At 44.5% G+C, this 23598-nt stretch overlaps 1 protein-coding gene and 1 long non-coding RNA gene across 5 annotated transcripts in view; one reads left to right on the forward strand and one right to left on the reverse strand.

The window, feature by feature from the left end:
* The window catches only part of LOC310665379, a 142294-nt gene that overhangs the window by 54410 nt on the left and 64286 nt on the right, over nt 1–23598 (forward strand). The gene's annotated exons all lie outside the window — the stretch shown is intronic.
* The window catches only part of LOC310660741 (aldehyde oxidase-like), a gene marked incomplete at its 5' end in the record, with an annotated part of 53428 nt that overhangs the window by 18633 nt on the left and 11197 nt on the right, over nt 1–23598 (reverse strand). For all 4 annotated transcript variants that reach the window (XM_083405727.1, XM_083405726.1, XM_083405725.1 and 1 more), the window contains 17 exons: nt 706–933; nt 1755–1946; nt 3815–3901; nt 5683–5770; nt 8825–8958; nt 9977–10101; nt 10996–11092; nt 11665–11787; nt 12976–13102; nt 13842–14011; nt 14594–14686; nt 16193–16355; nt 18784–18968; nt 19560–19669; nt 21880–21973; nt 22124–22275; nt 22445–22537. In XM_083405727.1, the coding sequence (XP_083261853.1) occupies nt 706–933; nt 1755–1946; nt 3815–3901; nt 5683–5770; nt 8825–8958; nt 9977–10101; nt 10996–11092; nt 11665–11787; nt 12976–13102; nt 13842–14011; nt 14594–14686; nt 16193–16355; nt 18784–18968; nt 19560–19669; nt 21880–21973; nt 22124–22275; nt 22445–22537 (2261 nt within the window). The remainder of the gene's footprint in view (nt 1–705; nt 934–1754; nt 1947–3814; nt 3902–5682; nt 5771–8824; nt 8959–9976; nt 10102–10995; nt 11093–11664; nt 11788–12975; nt 13103–13841; nt 14012–14593; nt 14687–16192; nt 16356–18783; nt 18969–19559; nt 19670–21879; nt 21974–22123; nt 22276–22444; nt 22538–23598) is intronic.

Consider the following 23598-nt stretch of genomic DNA (forward strand, 5'->3'; position numbering starts at 1 on the left):
GGAGAAGTGGTATAGGAGGACAGAGATACACGCAGCCTGGCCTGCACCCCTAAGCCAGTCTGCTGTACTCATGTGGTGGTGGTGGGCATTGCCTGCTCGGAAGTGCTGAAGTGACCTTCCACTGCCAAATTTCTGTATGTGGAATTGGAAACGCACTGTCCTTGTGGACAGCAAAATGTCTCAGGGCAGTCTTGAGCACGGTGTTGCTGTTCTGCTGGTGGTACACAGTGCTAGTAAAACTGTCATGTTGATGGTTCACCAGCAATGCAAGGATGATGATGATGATGATGATGATGATGATGATAGGAAAGTCAAGGTTGCAGTGGGGGAAGAATGGTGCTTAGTGGGAATTCCATGCCTGCTTGGGGGTCAGTCGTAACTTGAGAATACACCACTGAAAGCTGCAAAGGAGACGGCATAAATAAAAACCACTCCCATGTATTGCCCTCCTACAGTCAAAGCGCAGTAAAGGATTACAACTGACGCTGCTGCCAACCATGGCACACCTATCAGGAGCATGTCTGCCCTTGTAAGGGAAGGTAGCTCAGGTTTCAAGTTGTGTGGCAAGGGGCATGCAAGTGGGAACTGAAGTGAAAGGGAGCACTTTTCAAAAACGAAACAGAAAACAGCCAATAATAATAATAAAATAAAAACAAGAAAGGCAGGTGACCAATGCTTGTCTTCTTGTAGAGAAGAGAAACTGACCTGACCTAGGGAGCGTAAGCCAAATCCAACAGGGAACGTCATGGGAATAATGGCAATCCCCTTTTTCTTCCAGTAATTTTCCTTATTGAATTTATTCACAGCTTCTTTCCTGGTGTGATACATAGACTTCTCCATGCATTCGTCCCAGCATCTGAGGAGGTTCTCTGGCTTGAGCTCTTGTTTATAAGCTGTCTGTCCGGTTTCTTTGTACATATTTATTTCTCTAATCTGGAAGACAAGTATCTCAACAAAGTGCAATATGGTGCCACATTCATAACGAGCTTTGGGAGTTAAGATGCATTTACCCAAAGCCAAACCTTATATAGATTTTTCTCAGCCTAGAGGTAGAATTGGGCCTATTTATATTTTACACACATATCCACATTTGAACTATTACCAGATCATAAAGTATTATTAATGCTAGCATCAATACAAGCAAGTAACAATAATATTCAGGACACCTCAAAAACAGGATTCAGTCACACAAGGGTACTTAATTATATGACCAGGATCAATATATTTGAGAAAGCAAACTTTTCAAAGTGGGTTTCATCTAGGTCTTATTAATACAGAAACCAAACAAGCCCATTTCTTATGCTACATTACAGCTGAAAGGGTCCCAAAAGTGGGGAGCAGGGAGTTGATAGCCTGCCCACCACTAGAAAGCAAGTGGGCAATTAAACTATTCATGGTACTGAAACCAATGTTAGATGCCAAGTTCTTATCTCCTACTGACACAGCTACATTTCTCTCAGCCTAACACTCCTTTCTGATAGGCTTTCTGAAAGTTCAGTCTCGCAAAAGTCCTGTGAAAAGTATCTTGCAGTCCCTGGTTTATCTGAAATCTTCAAAAGTTAACACTTTCAAAAAGATTTCCTCTGTGTACTCGGGTCTCTTCTTTCTGGGAGTGCATAAGCTACTTACACCCAGCCTTCACTCTCACACCTCTTCCCAGAATGCCCTTTGCAACCAGGTGCACTTCTTCATTCACTCTTAAAATTTCAGAACCATAGGCATGCAGTTTCTCTTTCTCCCCGCCCCCAATCTACCTCCTCTGGTAATAATCCACATCTGGCTGCAATGCGCGTTATCCAGGCTTCTGTAATGAGTCCTCCTTGTGGGAAGCCGAAGCCACGGAAAGCAGTGTTGGGTGGCATGTTTGTCTTGCAAGCGCGGGCATGAGCTCGGATATTGGGAATCTTGTAAGAATTATTCAGTTTCAGCAGCATGATCTCCGAAACCTTCATTAGGGGAACATTAATAGCTGAGCATGAGAATAACAACAATATGAGAGAACACTGGGCCGTTCGCAACATAGGATGACCTTCTTCTAATACTGGCATTAACCACTCCCACTCCCCTCTCCAGGAACTCCTGAAGCTGTTGCCTCCATTATTGTTTTGGCAAAGAGAACACTGAAAAGCTGGGATGGTTAGTGCTGTGCTGCTACTAGGTCTCTTGCTGAAACAAGTTGAGCAGAGGTTACCGTATTTTTCGCCCTATAGGACGCACTTTTTCCCCTCCAAAAATGAAGGGGAAATGTGTGTGCGTCCTATGGGGCGAATGCAAGCTTGCTTCTCCCCCCTGCCAGCCCCACAAGCTCGGGGGATAGAGGGGAGGCGGAGCGCCGCCACCCCGCTATTCCCCGACCTGATCTGGAGTCTGGCGGGGGGGAGAAGCAAGCTTGCTTCTCCCCTCCGCCAGCCCCACAAGCTCGGGGGATAGAGGGGAGGCGGAGCGCCGCCACCCCGCTATTCCCCGACCTGATCTGGAGGCTGGCGGGGGGGAGAAGGCAGAAGGTAGAAGAGGGAGACGGAGCGCTCCGTCTCCCTCTTCTAGCTTGGGGATGGCTGTGCAAACCTGGGGGGGGGGGGAATAAATTTTTTTCCCTTGATTTCCCCCCCAAAAAACTAGGTGCATCCTATGGGCTGGTGCGTCCTATAGGGCGAAAAATACGGTAAAAGGACTGAATACAATGCACAGAAATGAAAATGGGATCAAACAGGCAAGAAAGAAGCTAAGGTTCAGATTCCATGTGCCACAATCAACTGAAGCAAATCAAAGCTAATGCCTATTGCTAAATGGAGCCAACGTGTTGCTCCCCAGAGGTTGTTTGGTTGCAACACCCACCATCTCCGAGTGTTTACCACAAGGCTGGGGCCGATGGGAGTTGTAGCCCAACAGAATGTGGAGGGGACCGTGTTGGCTTCCCCTGCCCTATTAACACTAGCCTCTTTTCACAAATGGGGGGCAGGGAGAGAACCGGACCGCAGCAGCCATGCCCCAATGATGGCACACGTCTCGGGCCATGCCCCTCCACATGCCTTCAGGTGTATGCATGCTGGAGCTTCTGTTATGAAGATCAGGTCGTGTGTGGCTGTAGCTAATGTGTATTCTGGAAAATGCACATTGCCAAAATATCCCAAGTCTGTCTGCACTCAGCTATTTATGGTGAATGCCATACCATACATTTATTTATATTAAAAAGCCGTTGGGCAAGTTGAACATTTTCACTGGTTTGTATGTGTGTGTATATTTGTTTTGGATTTAACTGTTGACCGTTCTTGTTTTATCTAACCTGATTTCATTGTTGAAACATTGTAAACTGAACTCCTGCAACTGGATGGGTGACAATGTAACATATAGTAACTAGGGGAACAGCGGCTTTTTTAAAATCACCCTACATAAGTAAATCAATTAATCAATCTTTATTACGGTCCAGAGACCCAACAAATCATTACAAAGCAATGCACAATTCAGACAGCCTACCTCAAGGTTAAACAAGCATTTTGTTCAGACTTAAAGATAGGGATCATTGGTTCTTGCAACCACTGATAAAAACTTTGCCACTGATAACGTTCTAGCGTTTGTCCGGTCTTCCAATAGGAACCTGACATAGTGAGCCTCTGATTTTCCTGGGAAAGGTACCAGCAAGGGTAATATCAGTAACTAGGGGAACAGCGGCTTTTTAAAAATCACCCTACATAAGTAAATTGCATTCATCCTCATAAGAGCTGCCCTTTTCCCCACTGTTCTCATAGGAAGGAGGTGTTTTGTTCATTTTCCTATTGTACAACATGAAAAATCATTCCGGTTAAAACATACTCACCAGAACAGAATCATCAGTGGTGCATCCTCCATTCAAGTACAAATTGATATCCAAAGCCATGATTCTGCCATCACTCATGAAGCCAACCTAAATTGGATCAATGAAAGGACAGGCTACTTTGAGCTTAATGCCCGCTACTCTCCACTTATCTATTATTTAAATGGCACTGCAGCAAAATATAGTATTTGCGGGGGGTGTTCGGGGGTTTTGAGTGGGGCTTGCTGTTCTTTTTTCGTATCTTTATTTTAGACCTTGTGATTTACTTTTGTTGTTTTGTAGTTATGTATTTTTTCATGCTGTAAGTCACCTTGAGCATGGATTGAACTGTGGAAAGGCGGCATACAAATAAAATTATTTATGTACAAACAACCATTCAGTTAAAAGGATAGCTTTCCCTGCAATAAACACAGAAGATGAGGCCAAATCTTTCCCTATTTTCACTGCAATGTTGACCACAGGCAGATCCAGTCATTTAAACATTTTTTAAGGAAAAAAGCACTGGATAAGAACATTAGAAAAGCCAAGGCAATGGCCCAGCTAGTCTAGCATCCTGTTTCCTCCTGCCAGATACAGTGCTACCTTGGGTTAAGTACTTAATTCGTTCCGGAGGTCCGTTCTTAACCTGAAACTGTTCTTAACCTGAAGCACCACTTTAGCTAATGGGGCCTCCTGCTGCTGCCACGCCGCCAGAGCACGATTTCTGTTCTCATCCTGAAGCAAAGTTCTTAACCCAAGGTAATATTTCTGGGTTAGCGGAGTCTGTAACCTGAAGCGTATGTAACCGGAAGCGTATGTAACCTGAGGTACCACTGTATATCCTTTTGTAAGTTGCTTTGAGAGGTGAGAAGAGGAATATGATGTTTTAAAATAGGGCAATATTTAAAGCATTTACATAGCACTTCATAAGGTTCAGGGTGCTTCAAATACATTGAATGCGTTTGGATGATAAGAATGAGATATGAAACAGCCTTTTGCCAACCCTTCATTGTTGTTGTTGTTGTTTAGTTGTTTAGTCGTGTCCGACTCTTCGTGACCCCATGGACCAGAGCACGCCAGGCACTTCTGTCTTCCACTGCCTCCCGCAGTTTGGTCAAACTCATGCTGGTAGCTTCGCGAACACTATCCAACCATCTCGTCCTCTGTCGTCCACTTCTCCTTGTGTCCTCCATCTTTCCCAACATCAGGGTCTTTTCCAGGGAGTCTTTTCTTCTCATGAGGTGGCCAAAGTACTGGAGCCTCAGCTTCAGGATCTGTCCTTCCAGTGAGCACTCAGGGCTGATTTCCTTCAGAATGGAAACCCTTCATAGAAGCCACCAAATAAACCTAGAAGTCTTAGTTATCTTCTTTGCAAACATTCTTTGAACACTCCTCATCATACCATTTCAAAAACTGAGACACAATGGCTTGCTGGGAGCTCCTGAATGTGTGAGCTGAATGTAGCAGCAGCAGAGTCAATCTCTGCCATGTTTGGATCCTTCACACATCTCCAATGTGACTATGCTTGTACATGTGCAGTCCCTTCTCCAGGCAACTGACAAGCATGCCTTTGCAGTTTCTTGCCTGCATGGGAGAGATGCTATTTGCAGAAGAATGTTGCAAATGAGTGAGGGAACACCTGTGGGTAGATACCTTTCCCATAACTGCGTTCCTTGAGTGCAATGAAGAATGCCAACAAAGTTTGAAGAGGACTGAAGGACCTCTAGTAATGTGAGCCTGTGACTTTCTACTTTCACAGCTCAGCCTCTGAGGTACCATGCTACATGTGTGGCATTCACAATTGATGTAAGCGCATTGTTCTATGTACACATTTATTTGCAAGATGAGAAGCAGGAAAAAATTCTGACACACAGGTTAATTCTGCTGCTTACTTTATATTTGCCGATGGTTGGGTGACGGCCTCCGGTGATTAACATGTCAGTGCTTCTGTCTAGAACACAGCGAACTGCATGACCTGTCCTGAAAACAAAAAAATAGCTAAGTAGAGAGTGACAAAGAGGGCTGCCCCAACCTACTAGGCAATTCAAACTACTGCCTCGGGCGGCAAAACTCAATGGGTGCCACTGCAATACTTATGTAAACATCAAACAGATTTCAGGTTTCTGTAGAATGTGGGAGATATCAGAGGAAAGATGCAAGGAAAAGGAGAGAGCTCTTTAAGTTCAAAACAAGCTGTTCACACCAGTGGTGGCTGTGAATGGAAACTGAAGCAGGGAGAGAGAGAGACAGCACTTTTTGCACAGATGTGAAAGTGTAATTTGTGATCTTTGAGAAACATGTTTTATTTTCTAAGTTTGCAAAAAAAAAAAAAAAGTATTTTATGTAACCAAGCCTAAAACGCCCCTTTGATGCCTACTTTTATGATAACGTAGCTTAACATTTTCTTAGGAGCCCTGCACATCATATGGCAGACAGACACATGTGATCCATGTTTATTCATCTAGAATAACCAAATCCCTGCTCCATGTTCATAATAACTGCTACCACATAAACTACTACCATATACTTGAACTATAGGCAATGGATCAAATGGGAAGGGAGCTATACTATCACCAAACTAGCTGTGATGTTAAACATGTTGGGCAGAGCCATACCATATACAGTGGTACCTTGGGTTATGAACTTAATTCGTTCCAGAGGTCCGTTCTTAACCTGAAACTGTTCCTAACCTGAGGTACCACTTTAGCTAATGGGGCCGCCTGCTGCCGCCACGCCACCTCGCGATTTCTGTTCTCATCCTGAAGCAAAGTTCTTAACCTGAGGTACTATTTCTGGGTTAGTGGAGTCCGTAACCTGAAGCGTCTGTAACCTGAAGCGTCTGCAACCCGAGGTACCACTGTATTTAAAGAACGTTCAACACACATTTAAAGCACTTGTCTTTCACCAAAGAACCCTGGGAAATGAAGTTTCCCCATCACAGAGCTACAACTCTCAGCAAACTACACCCTTAGCAAACTACATCTCCCAGGATTCTTTGGGGGGGGGGGAGCCAAGCGCTTTAAATGGGCACTTTATGTGCTTTTAATGTATGGTGTGGATCTGCCTGCTGCCATCTGTAGGTCCCTTTTCTTTTTGATAGCATCCATTGTGTGTGGAGGTGATTTGGCTTCACCCCTTTCACTATGGCTTTTTCCACCACCAGCCCAGCTAATATTTACAGATTTGCACCTCCGGGGAAGAAATAGCAGCTTCACTCCCTGCCAGCTACTATTTAAAAGGGTGTGGGGACCCCACGACAGACAATGTGTCTAACATTCCATCCAGTTTCACTCTAAGAAAACCATGTTTTCATAGCCTAGAGTGTTCAAGTGCTTAACTTTTTAGACTGCTAAGTGTTGTGCTTTTAAGCTACTGTGCTCCTTTGAGGTTGTATTCACTGGCGTCTGTTGCTGTTTTAATTGTGCTGTTCTTTTTAATTTGGCAACGTTCCTATCATATTGTATGACACTGCATTTTTTAAAAAATTGTAAACTGCCCCAGGAACTCTATAGTGCTTCTGGTGTGGAATATAAATGCAGCAAATAAATGCTTCAGTAATTCTTTGGATGCTTGTCTTTCCAACTTTGAGCATGTTTCAGCATTTTATTCACATGCTACCATCTAAGGAAATAGTTCCAGTACTGATCCCGCGCATACCAAGCGCACACGCACAGAGAATAGCTATTATCATGGCTGAAATCCAGAGGAGACAAAACCTTTAAATTAAATGAGCTGAATAAGTATGTTATTTTTTTAATAAAATGAAAAACTTAATCAGGGAGCAAGCCCCAGTCCCTTAATGTGGCTTCCTTCTCAGTAAACATGAACAGGCTTGCAATGTGAAATCCCAACATTAACTATCATTTATGGTGATGGGAATGGTAGCCCAAAACCTCTGGAAGGCGTCACACTGGCTACCCCTGGCCTATGTAGTTAGCAGCTACAGCAAAAAGTATAAATCCCTTTGTTTAAAAAAAGAATAAGGCCAATTGATCTCACCTTGGTAACACGGCTATATTTTATGAGGTACAAAAAAAGTAATCACAACAAAACCTCTTAACATACACAGCTTTTTGAAATTTAGTTTTATCCTTAGATGAGGATGTCCAGCACCAGTGAAATATATCTCTTGCCACTAAAATCTGAAATGGTGGCTTTGTATCCAAAACACAGCCTTTCTTCGAGATAGGAACCACTTGCACAACAACGCATTGCATTGGGCTACAGTAGACATCCTGTCTTTTCTATTTCAATGAGTCACGATGCTACTGTCTCCACAGAGGCTCTGTTGGTCTCAGCACAGTATGGCAAACCATATACAGTGGTGCCTCGCAAGACGAAAAGAATCCGTTCCGCGAGTCTCTTCGTTTTGCGTTTTTTTTCGTCTTGCGAAGCAAGCCCATTACCGGATTAGCGCTATTAGCTCTATTAGCGGCTATTAAAGGCTTAAGGGATTAGCGGATTAGCTGCTAAAAGGCTATTAGCGGCTTAGATCAGCTGATAAGCGGCTTAGATCAGCTGTTAAGCGGCTTAGCGATCAGCTGTTAAGCGGCTTAGCGATCAGCTGTTAAGCGGCTTAGCGAACAGCTGTTAAGTGGCTTAGGGGCTTGGGAAAAAGGGGGGGAGGGGGGAAAAACCCCAGGAATCGCAAGGCATTTTCGTCTTGCGAAGCAAGCCCATAGCAAATTCGTCCTGCGAAGCACCTCCAAAATGGAAAATCCTTTCGTCTAGCGGGTTTTCCGTCTTGCGAGGCATTCGTCTTGCGGGGCACCACTGTATACCTCCTCTACATTTGCCAAGAGTTTTATGACAATTCCTTCCTGGCATTTAAATCCATCCAATACTACTTTAAGTATCAAAATAGATACGTTCAATTTCTAAAAGCTTGTTGACTGTGTCAGAATTAGCATCTGAAAATGGGATGGATGTTTCACCCGCCTTATTCATTATTTAATTTCCCATCCCCTCCAATTCCACTGCTTTGACAGACAACTTCATGAGCTATCGTATATATACACACACATACACACTTACTTCTTAGCTGCCACAGCAACAACACATGCCAGAAGACTTGTTTTCAACAGTTTTCCACCAAAAGCCCCTCCGATTCGTTTCACATGACACATGATCCTATTGCTTGATATGCCTAAACAGGAGGCCACCATTTCCTGCACAAAACCAAATATTTTATTATGCCGGTACAATCAGAGGTGTCTGATACTTTTAACATAGGTTAAAAAAGTAAAAGGGGGAAAAAACCCTTTCTAAATATTGGACCAACAGAAATACTTCAGAGGCTGGTTGTTGTTTTTCTCCTAAATCTTCTCCAAAAGTGGTTGAACATTAGCAGAATCAGGTAAGGCACCAGCTTTGCCATAAATGCAAATTCAATCAAATTGCAAATTTTTTGGGTCTCTGGACTGTAATAAAGATTGACTGATTGATAAATGCAAATTAATCATAGCTGAAGGCTTATGTGAGCCTATTGTTTCATACCTGCGGAAAGCAATTTACCGTATTTTTCGTCCCATAGGACGCTCCGTCCCATAGGACGCACCTAGTTTTTTTGGGGGGGGAATAAAGGAAAATTTTTCCCCTTTATTTCCCCCCCAAAACCAGGTCGGGGAGCAGCAGTATGGCGACACTGCGCCTCCCAGCTGTCCCCCGAGCTTGTGGGGCTGGCCGATGTCTGCCCGGTGCGCGGGGCGCTCTGCTTTAGGGCGGCCTGCGCGCCGGGCGGCAGGCTGCTATCTGCAGTGTGGGGAGCCCTGCAGGAACTCCCGCAGGGCTCCCGAGGCTGTGGATGTCTGCCCGGCACGAGGGGCACTCTGCTTCAGGGCGCCCCGCGTGCCCGGCGGAAGGCTGCTAAGGCTCCCGACGCTGCGGATGTCTGCCTGGCGCGAGGGGCGCTCTGCTTCAGGGCGTCCTGTGCGCTGGGCGGCAGGCTGCTATCCGCAGCGTGGGGAGCCTGCTTAAGGGCGCCCCGCGCGCCGGGTGGCAGGTGTAAGAAAGAGCCCATTCTGGAGCTCCTCTCCAGGGTAGCATCCTGATTTCCAGGTAGCAGCAAAATATCAGTGGGAGCCCATAAGAGAGGAAGTGATATGCTGAGCCAATAAATGTAGGGCTTTAAGACACAGAGAACGTGGCTGTCACTTGTGCAACATGTTATGAGATAGCTCTCTTAACCTGTACAAATGCTGGATGCTGGGTGGACACAAACAAGTTCATTTCTTTATCCTCTCCTGTTGGAACAGCAAGAATGCTCTGAGTCTCCATATAAAAGTGCTCCTGTCCGCCAACATGGATCTCGCCTGTTTCAAAAAGAGAACATCTTAAATCAGTACATCCAAAAGTGTGCAGCCTGGCTTTCTTGAGACTGGGAAGAAAGTGGATGAAAAACCACACTGCATTGTGCATAACTGTAGACAAATGTTCATTTTTGCAATCTTAGAAATGCCAAGCCTCAAACTGCCTAGTATAATAAAGGGCACCAGTAAGAAAGGATGCAGATGTTGCACTTCTCTATGGCAGAAATTATGAGGCACAACTCATCAAGTGGACCTTTAAAAGTCTGCCTGTATGCAGAAGTTACAAATTATTGCCTGTGAGAGAATTAGGGTTAAGCACCTGCATTCTGACAAGGTATATATTCAAATAGAACAAATAGCTGATTCTGACATTGTATGGTGCATTAACTACAGTGGTACCTCGGGTTAAGTACTTAATTCGTTTCGGAGGTCTGTACTTAACCTGAAACTGTTCTTAACCTGAAGCACCACTTTAGCTAATGGGGCCTCCTGCTGCTGCCGGAGCCCGATTTCTGTTCTTATCCTGAAGCAAAGTTCTTAACCTGAAGCACTATTTCTGGCTTAGTGGAGTGTGTAACCTGAAGCGTATGTAACCTGAAGCATATGTAACCCGAGGTACCACTGTATATTCGCAAGTTTGGGAGGCATGGATTTGTATTGTGTTCAGTCCAAGGACACTGACGAGTGGGGTGTAAATTAGGTACAAGGAGCCTTTAGATTTCCAGCTGTTGCTGAACTTCCAGCTTCCATCATCATTGGCAGTGCTTGCTGTGGCTGATGGCAGTCTCAGTTCAGCAACATCTGGAGGCCAAATGTTCCCCACACCTGCTCCAAATGGTGGGATGTCTGTTCTGTGGCTTTCATGGTAAGGTTTTGAATCAGCAGGCTGCGATTTACCTTCAAGCACATGGTCGGCGACTTTAAATGCTTCATCCACATTTCCTCGTTCCAGTTTTCTCTGTGGTTCAAAGAACGAATTGTGCTCTATTGCCTCCTGCAGCAACAGAAGAGACATACACCTAAGCTCAGCACCCTACCTGTTTATTTTGAACAAACTGCCAGCACCCCTTGAGGGAAAGCCTTGATATTTAAACTTTTATGCATTGTGAATATTTAATATAGACATGCCCAAAAACACAATTTACAGGGCAGGCTGTGGAGCAGCAAAATCAGAAGCAACAATGAGTATTGTGACACCTGAAAGATTAACCAAGTCAATTATGGCATAAGCTTTTGTTTACTAGAGTCTGCTCCATAAAATGCAACAAAGCTTAGGGCACAATAAGCTTATACCATCATAAGATGTCTCGGTTTTTAAAGTGCCGCAGGACTCTTTGGTTCTTCTGTTATAACAGACTGACTGCCAATATGGAAATTAGTAAAATCCGAATATCTGGTTGTAAGCCTACTTAGCCCTACAATGGGACTAGGTTATTTTAAATCAATGTAATTTGATTTAACTGGGTTGTGGACTGAATCAGACACCTGGAATTTTAATAGAAGTAACTAGTAGTACAAATAAATAGCTTTTATGACAGCAGCAGTTAAGAAAAGGCTGTTCTTTACCTCAATGGTCAGGATCACAGGTTCTTGAAGTTCATACTGTATTTTCACTTTTGCAGCTGCTTGTTTAGCATGAACATCTGAATCTGCTACCACTGCACAGACAATCTGACCCACACAAGTCACCTGAAAACCAGAGAAAACCAGCGTCTTAACTTTTGGACACACATATTCCACAGAAAGCTGATGAAACTGCAATAAGCCCACAATTTACACACATTTAACTAGTGTGCATTCAGCTTTACACATGTGGTACTTTTAAAAATAAAAAGGGGGCATAATTCTGGGGGAAATGACTTTGGCGATCCCACCTGCCATTGAACCCAGGTCGAATCCACACACACATGAAAACCATTCTGAAAATGCTTTTTAAAAACGTGTTTTTAAAAATATATTGATTTTTCCATAAGGCTCACCATCGCCATCTAGTGTCACATTGTATATTGCACTTAATAGTTTTATTTGCAGCTGTATAGCTGAGTCCCCAGTGTGTTAGTTAGACTATACAGTGGTACCTTGGGTTAAGTACTTAATTCATTCCGGAGGTCCGTTCTTAACCTGAAACTGTTCTTAACCTGAGACACCACTTTAGCTAATGGGGCCTCCCGCTGCCGCCGTGCCGCCGCAGTGCAATTTCTGTTCTCATCCTGAAGCAAAGTTCTTAACCTGAAGCACTATTTCTGGGTTAGCGGAGTCTGTAACTAGAATCGTATATAACCTGAAGCGTATGTAACTCGAGGTACCACTGTACATGATTTTGGTTTTAGTCGTTATCCCCAGAATGTAACCCCTTTGTAACATATACAAAGTAATCTCTTTTTTATATAAAAAAGTGTGTATCCTAAACCTCAGCACAAATATTTAAGTTGATTCAATATTGGCTCCACACTGGGGCACAGCTAACTTGTATAATTAACGTAGCAAGTCAGTGGTTTGCTGGTTGCACACTGGTGCACAAACCAAACTCTGGGATCTGCATAATTTCAGGAGCTAGTTGAAAGCTGCACTTTCCCCAGTTGTCCCACACTTTCCTTTCATTAGCCAGGCATGAACTGAGAGACAGTGTGAAAAAGTGCTCTGTGAATGAAGCCCAGTCAAGAAACTGTCACACACTGTCCCTGGAAGGGGAATATTATAGAGATAAAAAGTGAGACGAATCAGTGAACACTTAAATAATAATGCAACAGAAACAAATACTCAAACGAAAAACAAAGTATATATACAATGGAGAATGAGTCAATTCTTATTTAGATTAACAAAATTAAAATAAATAGTTAAATAACTATGAACTGTTGGTGATTAAACGTGGCATACCTTTTCTCTGGCAAACACAACATCTGGGACATCGTAGTTGTAGAACTCATTCGTTGCTGGGACATCCTGAACAGAAACGATATCAACTACCCCTGACATCTTGAGAGCTTCTGAAGGATCAAATGATCTGCAAGAAGCAGTGCAAGCAAGTTAACTAACAATAAGAGCAGAAACAGTTATTCACAGGTTGCTGGGACAAGGGCGGGGAGAAAAGGAGGTACATGGCAGAATGAGGATGAGGTGGGCCAAGGGGCTGGCAAAGACTAAAGGGGCTATGGGACTGGAGTGGGGAAGCAGTGGGATGTGTCGCTTCGACACTGAAATGGGGACGGGGCTGGTAAGGAAACGGGGGGGGGGGGGAGGGAAGGAGGTGACAGTACTCTGTACCTCCCTCATATTTGGGTTACATGCAGCTATTACATGCCACATCATGCTTATTTTGTATTGTTTTTACAGTGTTTTCCGTTATATTGTACTTGAATTTATTGTTATACACCACAACTTCTTATAAGATCAGGTGGCATATTGTTGTTGTTTAGCCATCTTAGTCGTGTTCGACTCTCCGTGACCCCATGAACCAGAGCATGCCTTGGAAACTCTCTCTTCTCAAAGCTTCTCCTTTTTTATGTCCGTGGAGTTTTCTTGGCAAAATACTGGAGTGGTTTGCCAGTTCCTTCTCACATTTAGTCTAAACTCTGAGCTATGACCTGTCCGTCTTGGGTGGCCTTGCACGGCATAGCTCTTAGCTTCTTGGGGTTATTAAAGCCCCTTCGCCACGACAAGGCAGTGATCCATGAAGGGGCAGGTGGCATACACACACACACACACACACACACACACATAGTTTTCTATATTGTGGCACATACACAATCTTTGCATGGGGTTTAGAACTGGTTACTAAAGCCAAGAAGAGTTCTTCATCAACGGTGCGAATGTCATCACAATAAATAGCTTCCCCTGTGGCGTGTTTAGTACCGGCCTGGTGCATGACTGGACGTCCTACGGGATCTTGAGGAAGCTGCCCTGGCTCCACATCCTTTTTAATTAAAAAAAGAAAAGAAAGCCACAAATCAAATACAAAAAAGTCAAGACGACCCTTTGCTTTAGCTTCTTTTTCTTTTAAATGCCAACTATTTCTCCTTTCTACAATCCCCACCCCCCATTGCAATCACAATGAGATAAACTGCATCCTAAACTGTAAGGAAGAGAAATCAGGGCTTATTCACATTATGTTTTAGTTCAACTCTTTCAGTCAAGCTAGTGCCAAACTTTTACCTAATACTTTTACCATAACATGCAAGTGAATGAGACTTCTACCTAGCATGAAAGCAGACTGTGTTTCCCTTAGCTTCCGTAGTCCTTCAATGTATAGACTAAAAAAGCTGAAATCAATGACTCTCTGGAACACCTCTCATTCCACCTTGGAAATAGCTCACTAATCTAACAAAGCTCACTGATCTGACAAGAAAGCCAAGATAACGAAGATTGAATTCTAAGAAGGCAGCAATAGCTTAACACTTAGGGATGTCAAAGCCTGATATTCCAAAACCCCTCAAAATCACAGTTTTGAATTAATGCATTCTGTGTAATAGGGTCGTACTAAAGTAATTCTACTCACCTGATACTTTTGCATGCTCTGTGGCATTTTTGTATGGAAACTTTCAAGGGCACTTGCATAATTATTTGGGATATCAGGATACTGAGTAGGATACTATAAGAAAATGATTTGTCACATTTTATAAAAAGGAAACATTTAATTAAAACCCAATTCTAAAGTTAGCATGCACACAGACACACACCTCTCCATACACAATTAAGCGTAATTCAGTTTAAAAAGTTTTTGAATGTTTAAAAATGAACTGTCCCACGCTCCTTGCAAAAAGGGACAGAATCCAAAAATAAGGATATGTTCAAGCATGTGCGGAAGAATAGTGGGTCTTCTCTTTTTATAGGCACCTCATTGGTCATTGTGAGAAGAGGATGTCAGACTTAGAGGGGCCCTTGGTCTGATCTAGTAGCAGAGCCATAGAGACATAACCTGGGGCAAAACATAGTCTCAAGACTTCCCCTTCCTCCAAATGCTATCAGAAGAAAATGCAGCATGGAATATAAGCAAACTAAATGCATTATATAGTTTAGTGAATTCCTGGCTGAACATCTACTACTGTTGTTTAGTCGTCTTAGTCGTGTTTGACTCTCCGTGACCCCATGAACCAGAGCATGCCTTGGAAACTCTCACTTTCTTCTCAAAGCTTCTCCTTTTTTATGTCCACAGAGCTTTCTTGGCAAAATACTGGAGTGGTTTGCCAGTTCCTTCTCCACAACATCTATTACATTCACCTTAAAACATCTAGAAATTATAATTATAAATAAAAATACTCCCAAGACAACAATTAGGCAGATTGGGACGCAGCTTCTAAAATACCGTATTTTTCGCTCCATAAGGCACACCTGACCATAAGGCGCACCTACTTTTTTTGGGGGGGGGGGTTCAAGAAAAATAAAAATAAAAAATGCAGCTCTTGGGGGCTTTTGCGGGAGGTGGGGGAAGTGAGAGAGCCTCGTTCTGTCCCTTCCCCCACCTCCCTCAAAAGCCAGGGATAGCCGCGTGAAGCCTCCCCAGGGCAGTGGGATGAAGGCTCCCCGCTGCCCTGCGGAGGCTTTGCGGGCTACCCCAGAGCTGCTCGACCCAAAGAGCAGGTCGGGGAGCAGCGGAAAGGCTGTGCACAGCCTTCCCGCTGCTCCCCGGGGCTGCTGGTGGGGGAAAGTATGGCTTTCCCCCACCACCAGCCCCACAAGCACGGGGAGCAGCCTTCCCGCTGCTCCCTGACCTGCTCTTTGGGGAAAGTCACCGCCAGCCCCAAAAAGCAGGTCGGGGAGCAGCAGAAAGGCTGCGCACAGCTTTCCCACTGCTCCCCGAGCTTGTGGGGCTGGCGAGGGAAGCCCGCCCACCCCCCCAGCCCCAGGGACCATACATTCGCTCCATAAGATGCACAAACATTTCCCCTTAGGATTTAAGAGGAAAAAAGTGTGTCTTACGGAGCGAAAAATACAGTAACTTGGTAGGCTGCTCACCCTGAGACTGCTCCCTTCAAATTCCACCCAGAAATGGAACTGAATTATGTAGGCATGCAGGCATGCTTTGGCTTTAAACAGTTTATGAATCAGGCTGGTCACATATAACTGCAAAACAGAAATCAATACAAATCAAAATTACCATTATCTTCAGTGACTGCAACACCTCCAAGTAGAATTTGAAGATGAAACTAACAACGAGAGTTTTTCTGTACTCCACTTTACCACCTGGAGCTGAACTTGGGAGAATAATTTCTTTGAGGACCGCTCTGCAAGCTTCATCCAGCATCTGCCCATCCCAAGGTCTGGAAAAATAAAGAATTATATATACTCAGTAAGCAGGCAAACTAAACAGTAGTTGTAGATCTACTATTAGAACAACAGTAGTTGTATCCTTATTATTCATTTCCTATAGGATCACAGCTCTAAATGCACAGGACTGCTGTGATGGCCTGGGAATCTGATTCAGAATCTGAACCTGAGGAGTCCCAGCCTGCACAGGAGTCCCCACTTCCAGGGCCGGCTGAACCAGGGCAGGGGCTTGAATCTGAAGGGCCTGCACCTGTGCCGGATCCTCAGGAGCAGACACCAGATGTATCCACTCTGGCTCCGGAGGTGATCGAGGACCCATTGCCTGCAGGTGCACCTCTCCCAGCCCTGTCAGGGGAAGGTGAAGCTGCCCCTGGGTCCAATAACCCTCCAGCCTCTCCTGAGCTGCAGAGGCTCAGGGCAGAGAGGCGGAGGGAACTGGGTTCTCTCAGGAGGAGTGCTTGCCTTAAGGCCAGGAGAGGTGGGTCACCTGTGGGCCGGGACCGCCCCTGGCCTCAGAGGAGATAAAGGCCAGTCGGCCCAGTCCCAGGTTGCGGGAGCAACGACGTTGGAAACCTGTTTCTGCCAGCACCCAGACATGTTCCTCCGGAGTTCCCACCACGCCTGGCTTCTTGCATTGGACCCTGCTTCGCCCTTGGTGGACAGTCTCCAGACCCTCGGCCCAGGACTGGACTCTGACCACGTCTCACGGTAAACCCTCCCCCCCCGGGACCAGCACAACTGTATTCAGCATAGCACATTGGTACAATCTCCCCCTCTCCCTAACTCTGACTGGGGGGGAGGGTTTCACTCAACCCCACAGAACAGGTTTGAAGACAGAGCAAAGCATACATGGGAGGAAAAATCGCCTTGCACTAGCACAAAAATAGTGCCCAGAGTTTTGATCATGAAGTTTTTATTCCAACGGGCTATCTCAGTAAAATACAAATTAGATTCTTAATGGGGGAAAGACTTAAAATATGCATTCTGCAGCACACTGTTATTGTACATCAAGGAAACAAAACAGATTCACTATTCCAATGGGGATTGATATTTTCGGGTGCCTTAGTTATGAGTATCTTCCTTTGCTATGAAGTAAGTGTATCTGATTTCTGTATTTTGGTTAAAGAAGATGTGCACAATATAAAGGTAAAGGTAAAGGTATCCCTGCCCGTACGGGCCAGTCTTGACAGACTCTAGGGTTGTGCGCCCATCTCACTCAAAGAGGCCAAGGGCCAGCGCTGTCCGAAGACACTTCCGGGTCACGTGGCCAGCATGACATCGCTGCTCTGGCTCGCCAGAGCCGCACACGGAAACGCCGTTTACCTTCCCGCTAGTAAGCGGTCCCTATTTATCTACTTGCACTTTGATGTGCTTTCAAACTGCTAGGTTGGCAGGCACTGGGACCAAACAGCGGGAGCGCACCCCGCCGCGGGGATTCGAACCGCCGACCTTTCGATCGGCAAGCCCTAGGCACTGAGGCTTTAACCCACAGCGCCACCCGCGTCCCTCGGTGCACAATATACAGCTTACAAAAAGGACCCCCATCCCAAGGTGTTCCTGTTTAAAACTGTACAAACTCCAGTTTAATTTTTTTAAGACCTATGTAGCAGCCCTCCTAACTACTGTGGTAAATTTGGAGGTCAGAACAATCGTAGAGGGCTAGAACCAAGGAGTCAGGCTGCATATGTTTTTCAACTCTTTTAATGACTGTTTCTTCGGTTCCATTTCAAAATAAGACTAAGTAGAATAAGTATAGCCTGTTCACCAAATCTAGTTAACGTAAACAGTGACAACTTCATTAACTAAGGATGGTATTCAACTAAGTTTTATTCAGTGCAGACCCACTGAAATTAATGAACCTGACTAAGTTAGGCCCATTAATTTCCATGACTCTACCCTAAGAGCACAGGAAGTAATGGCATATGCTAACTTACATGCACAGATGTAAATTTAGAAATAGCTGCTAAGATACTCAAGGCAACTGACAATCATTAAACATTGCATGCATGCATCATATTTTTTAAAAATACATCATAAATTTAAAATGCTTAAAATATGCAGAAAATACAAAATGATTTCACAAGAGGGCAGAACTTGTTTAACTCTTGGTACTGAACTGCTTGCCCACTCGTGAGTTTGTGTGATCAAAGACGAACAGAATGGAAAAGTAAAGATAGTTCCATTGTGTTGATGAATCCAAAAGGAATTCTGAAGAACAATAAGGTCTGAAATATTCTTACAACCTATTTTATATAATTTGTCCATTTAATTGCTGCATGTCAAGCATTTATTCGGCAACAATATGATTTTAGTATTTGAGAACTCACAGCTTATCTAGACGCCTCTTACTTAGGAAACTGCTACCATTGGGGTGAGCTTTCAGTCTAAAAGGTGTCAATGCTACAGGAAATCATATAGTACCTTCCAATGAGCGCCTGACATGTTTGCTTGGCGGCAACTGTAGTGAAGCCAACACCTCCGTAACAGATGCGCAAGTCCCTGATGATGTTGCAGTCTTCTTCAAAGACAACCCTCATCCCTGCTGTAACAATAGGTAAAGCATTTTCCCGCCTTGGAGCTTGTCGAAACGCTGCGACAAACTCACCCTGAAAAGGGATAGGAATCAGAATAAAAAAGAGAGATTAGTTGGGCTACAACATTTTGAAATGCCACCTTTTATTACAGGACATTCCACAGCAGCACTCACAACTTGACCATTGAAAACTGGGAGAAAGGTTTTTCCTAATTTCTCCCCTGGATCGTATTCAAATCTAAGTTTAAAAGGCTGTATTCCTCTTATAGCAGTTGCAGACCGCCTTCGTGCCTTGGATTAAATTTGGAGGCTACTGCTATATATTCTCCCCTACATGCTGCAGTCAGTTTGATTCCAATTTTTCACAGCAAGCTGAATAGAGTATGGGGAGAGCAGGGTCCGCACTACAGATGGTTCAAAGCCCTGGAGCTCTTGAAGCAAGAGGCATAGCCTTTGGGCAAGGATTGGCAGTCCCATTAAGAAAGCACTTTGCCCTTGCAAAGACTGTTCGCGTATTTATGAATGTATCATGTTCCATTCCCAAACCAATCTGAATGTTGCAAAAACATTGACATTTGCCAAAATATGCATGTTGTGGATTGTCATCTAACATTTTTTTTTTTATATAATTGCCAATCTTAAAGGAAAAGGAAAGACTACTGACCTTCCTGGAATGTGGGATTTTAACAGACACTAGGATCTCCTCTGGTTCCAGGGTATTGTTCCCAAGTCCATCAGCAAAAAGGTCACTGAAAGGAATCTGTCGCAGCCTCCCTAACAGAGAACATTAACATCCATACAAATTGAAAATAAATACTAAGCACTGTAAAGAGATCACAGAGCGATCATTTTGGCTTGGCTGACATGGAAAGTTCTGGACTGGTTATGCATGTAGGTTGCAGAAACCCAAAGCAATTCCGTTGGCTTTCTTGCTTAGGTGGCAGGAGTGATCAGTTTCTCTTCACCCCCTATAATAATTATTAAAGTGTGCCAGAGCTAAGTCGGAATTCTTTTGGGAGTCTCACACCCTTGCATTTTAATATATCTACCTATACTTGTAAGGGTGCAAGGATGTTACACAGTAAGGGCCATAGCTCAGTAGTAGAGCATCTGCTTTGCTTGCAGAAGGCCCCAGATTCTGTCCCTGGCATCTCCTGGTAGAGCTGCAAATGACCCCTGTCCAAACCCTGAAGAGTCACTGCCTGTCAGTATTAGCAACACTGATCTAGCTGGACCAATGTCCTAATTCCGTATAAGGCAACATCCAGTGTTCCACAAACTGCTTTGCAAAGAACGTATGCAAACAACCAGAACACGTGTGCATACTTGCCACACAAGTCTTCCCATCATAACAGAAGTGTGCCTTGCCCATGAGATTTTGCACAGTGGAGTTTGGATTTGATATCCCACTTTATCACTACCCGAAGGAGTCTCAAAGCTGCTCACAATCTCCTTTCCCTTCCTTCCACAACAAACACTTTGTGAGGTGAGTGAGGCTGAGAGACTTCAGAGAAGTGTGACTAGCCCAAGGTCACCCAGCAGCTGTATGTGGAGGAGCGGGGAAGCGAACCCGGTTCACCAGATTACGAGTCTACCGCTCTTAACCACTACACCACACTGGCTCTCCAACTAAGCCTGGTTTGCGAGATAGCATACTGCGCCTTTCTTAATGTAACATACAAAGCATTGCTGTGCCAAACCACACATTGCATTAAATGGGCCTTCACAGTTGTGTGCACCACAACCGCAGGAGACCCTGATTCAGGTTAGGACTACAGGTGGAGGGATCCCACCCCCGTCCCCTGCCATGATGTGGTCCTGATGAAAATCACCTCTCTTGTCCACAAAAGCTGCTATTTACCCCCAAAAGAAAGCTGATGTTGGCATCAAAAAGATGTCCTTAGTAGGATAAGCAGGCAGCAGGAAACTCAGCTAGTGAATGAATGAATTTATCAAAGGCCTTAAGAGTGAAATACAGTGAAACCCTGGGCTATGTACTGTCCTCCTTACGAATGCTTTGGGTAACGAGCTCTGCTAACCCAGAAGTAGATGCTCCTAGTAGCAAACTTTGCCCCGGGATGCGAGCGGAAGTCACGTGCCAGCCGAGCGGGGGCAGCAGGAGGCCCCATTAGTGAAAGCGCGCTTCATGTTAAGAACGGTTTCGGGTTAAGAACGGACCTCTGGAACGAATTATGTTTGTAACCAGAGGTACCACTGTAATAGGATCTTCATTCCAGTCCTCACTGAGATATTTGCTTATTTGTAAAAAATACACTGGCACCTTAGAGTTCCTTATTGAGAAAGGGATTAGAGTGAAAACAACAAAAATATGATGAAGGCTGCAACTCCATACAAATTCACCTGGGGAAAGTCCCATTGAATACAGTGGTGCCCCGCAAGACGAATGCCTCGCAAGACGGAAAACCCGCTAGACGAAAGGGTTTTCTGTTTTTCGATGCGCTTCGCAGGACGAATTTCCCTATGGGCTTGCTTCACAAGACGAAAATGTCTTGCGAGTCTTGAGATTTTTTTTCGCTCCCCACCCCCTTTTTCTAAGCCGCTAAACCGCTAATAGCCTTTTAGCAGCTAATCCGCTAACCCCTTAAGCCTTTAATAGCTGCTAATAGCCGCTAAACCGCTAATAGCGCTAATCCGCTAATAGGGTTGCTTCGCAAGACGAAAAAACCGCTACACGAAGAGACTCACAGAACGAATTAATTTCATCTTGCGAGGCACCACTGTACTTCTGAGTAGACATGTATAGGATTGCGCTACACAGCTTACACTCCCTGTGCCAATGAAAGAAAGAAAGAAATATCCTCACAAGCAACTTTCATAGCCACAGCCTTATCCCTAGCTCCCTCAAGGGCACAGGCCTGCAGCTGACTTCCCAGGGCCTTCAATGTGTTCCAAATACATAAGAGATTTGGAAGGTTTGGATAATAGAGAGTGTGACGGAAAACCGAGAATCCATTTGGCCCTACCTTGCGATGCCACATTGAGGATACAGTTGCTAACTGCTAGAATAGGATTGATGTCAGATGTTGAACTTCTGCTTATGATATTTCCTCCAAAGGACTAAAAACAAAAAAAGGGGAGGAAAAATGCACACAAAAATGAAACACTTACAATATCAATGTTAACAAATTAAACTGGGAAATGCTTGTTTCTCAGTTAACAGTAATCCAAGGTAACATTTGTAAAAATGTTTCAATTAAGGGAACATACAGCTACGTTTCGGATCTGCTGTCCACCCAGAGTTTTTAATTGTTGCAAAAGAGCAGAGAATATCTTGGTTTTCTCTGCTGGAAGTTTTGAGACCGCATCTGTCAGGATGTTTTTCACTGCAGTCAGGCTACACGCAGCTCCTAGAATTAGTCCTGAAAAGAGTAAAACATAAGAGTAAAACACATGCTGGAACTGCTTTTTCAGAACTCATCAAGAGAAAAAAATAATCGTTTAATGGAGCACAGTGTGCACTTTCAAACTGACCCCACTGTTCTTAAAACTGCTAGCGGGGCCCAGAGATAGAAAACAAAGTTTACTGACCATCTTCTGTGCGCTCCACAACATACAGATCCATTATTCTAGTGGGCGAGATGATAAGTGGATGAAATACACCTTTAAATTTCATATCAGGTCCTACAGGACAGAAGATAACAGTGAAAATTAGGAGGAAGGGGAATGTTGCTTGATTGCAATTTAAACCTTTGAAAATATTTGTTTGTAAAAATTGTGAGCCACTTTTCCTACTCACAGATGGGATATGAAGTACTCTAAAGCTAGTAACAATCTAGAGAATGTTTTAAAAGTACAGTGGTACCTCGGGTTAAGAACTTAATTCGTTCTGGAGGTCTGTTCTTCACCTGAAACTGTTCTTAACCTGAAGCATCACTTTAGCTAATGGGGCCTCCTGCTGCCGCTGCGCCGCCGCTGCATGATTTCTGTTCTCATCCTGAAGCAAAGTTCTTAACCCGAGGTACTCTTTCTGGGTTAGTGGAGTCTGTAACCTAAAGTGTCTGTAACCTGAAGCGTATGTAACCCGAGGTACCACTGTAGAGAAAATCCAATAACATAAAAATGCTGCACTTTAAAATATGCCACCATAAGATTAAGATGTACCACAGTAATCAGAGAGTAAACTTACTGCTAGTAAAAGGTGTTGTGTATGTATAGGTGTGGGTGTATTCTGGGCCAAACAGAATTTCCTTGGCAGAGTATTTTAAATGAAAAGCTGTCCCCACAGAAAAAAATCCCACCATGTGATTTCTCACATTTGATCACTGCCCACGAAGGGCCACAAAGCAAGGCTCCTTTGGGGATCTCAACGTGCGCAGCGATACATATGCTGGTATTACAGTAACAGGATATACCGTATTTTTCGCCCTATAGGACGCACTTTCCCCCCTCCAAAAATGAAGGGGAAATGTGTGTGCATCCTATGGGGCGAATGCAGGCTTTCGCTGAAGCCTGGAGAGCAAGGGGGGTCGGTGCGCACCGACCCCTCTCGCTCTCCAGGCTTCAGGAAGCTATCTGTTAGCCGTGGGAGACCCAGCTCTCCGAGGGCTAGCGGAGAACTTGCTTGCACCCAGAAGCTTGGGGCACGCTGAGCTCCGCACGCCCCAAGCTTCGGGATTAGCGCAGCGCTCCGCTAGCCGTGGGAGAGCTGCGCGGCTCTCCCACGGCTAGTGGAGACCTTGCTG

The sequence above is a fragment of the Podarcis tiliguerta genome (assembly GCF_965153285.1).
Source record: "Podarcis tiliguerta genome assembly, chromosome: 1".
In the NCBI taxonomy this organism is placed as follows: domain Eukaryota; kingdom Metazoa; phylum Chordata; class Lepidosauria; order Squamata; family Lacertidae; genus Podarcis; species Podarcis tiliguerta.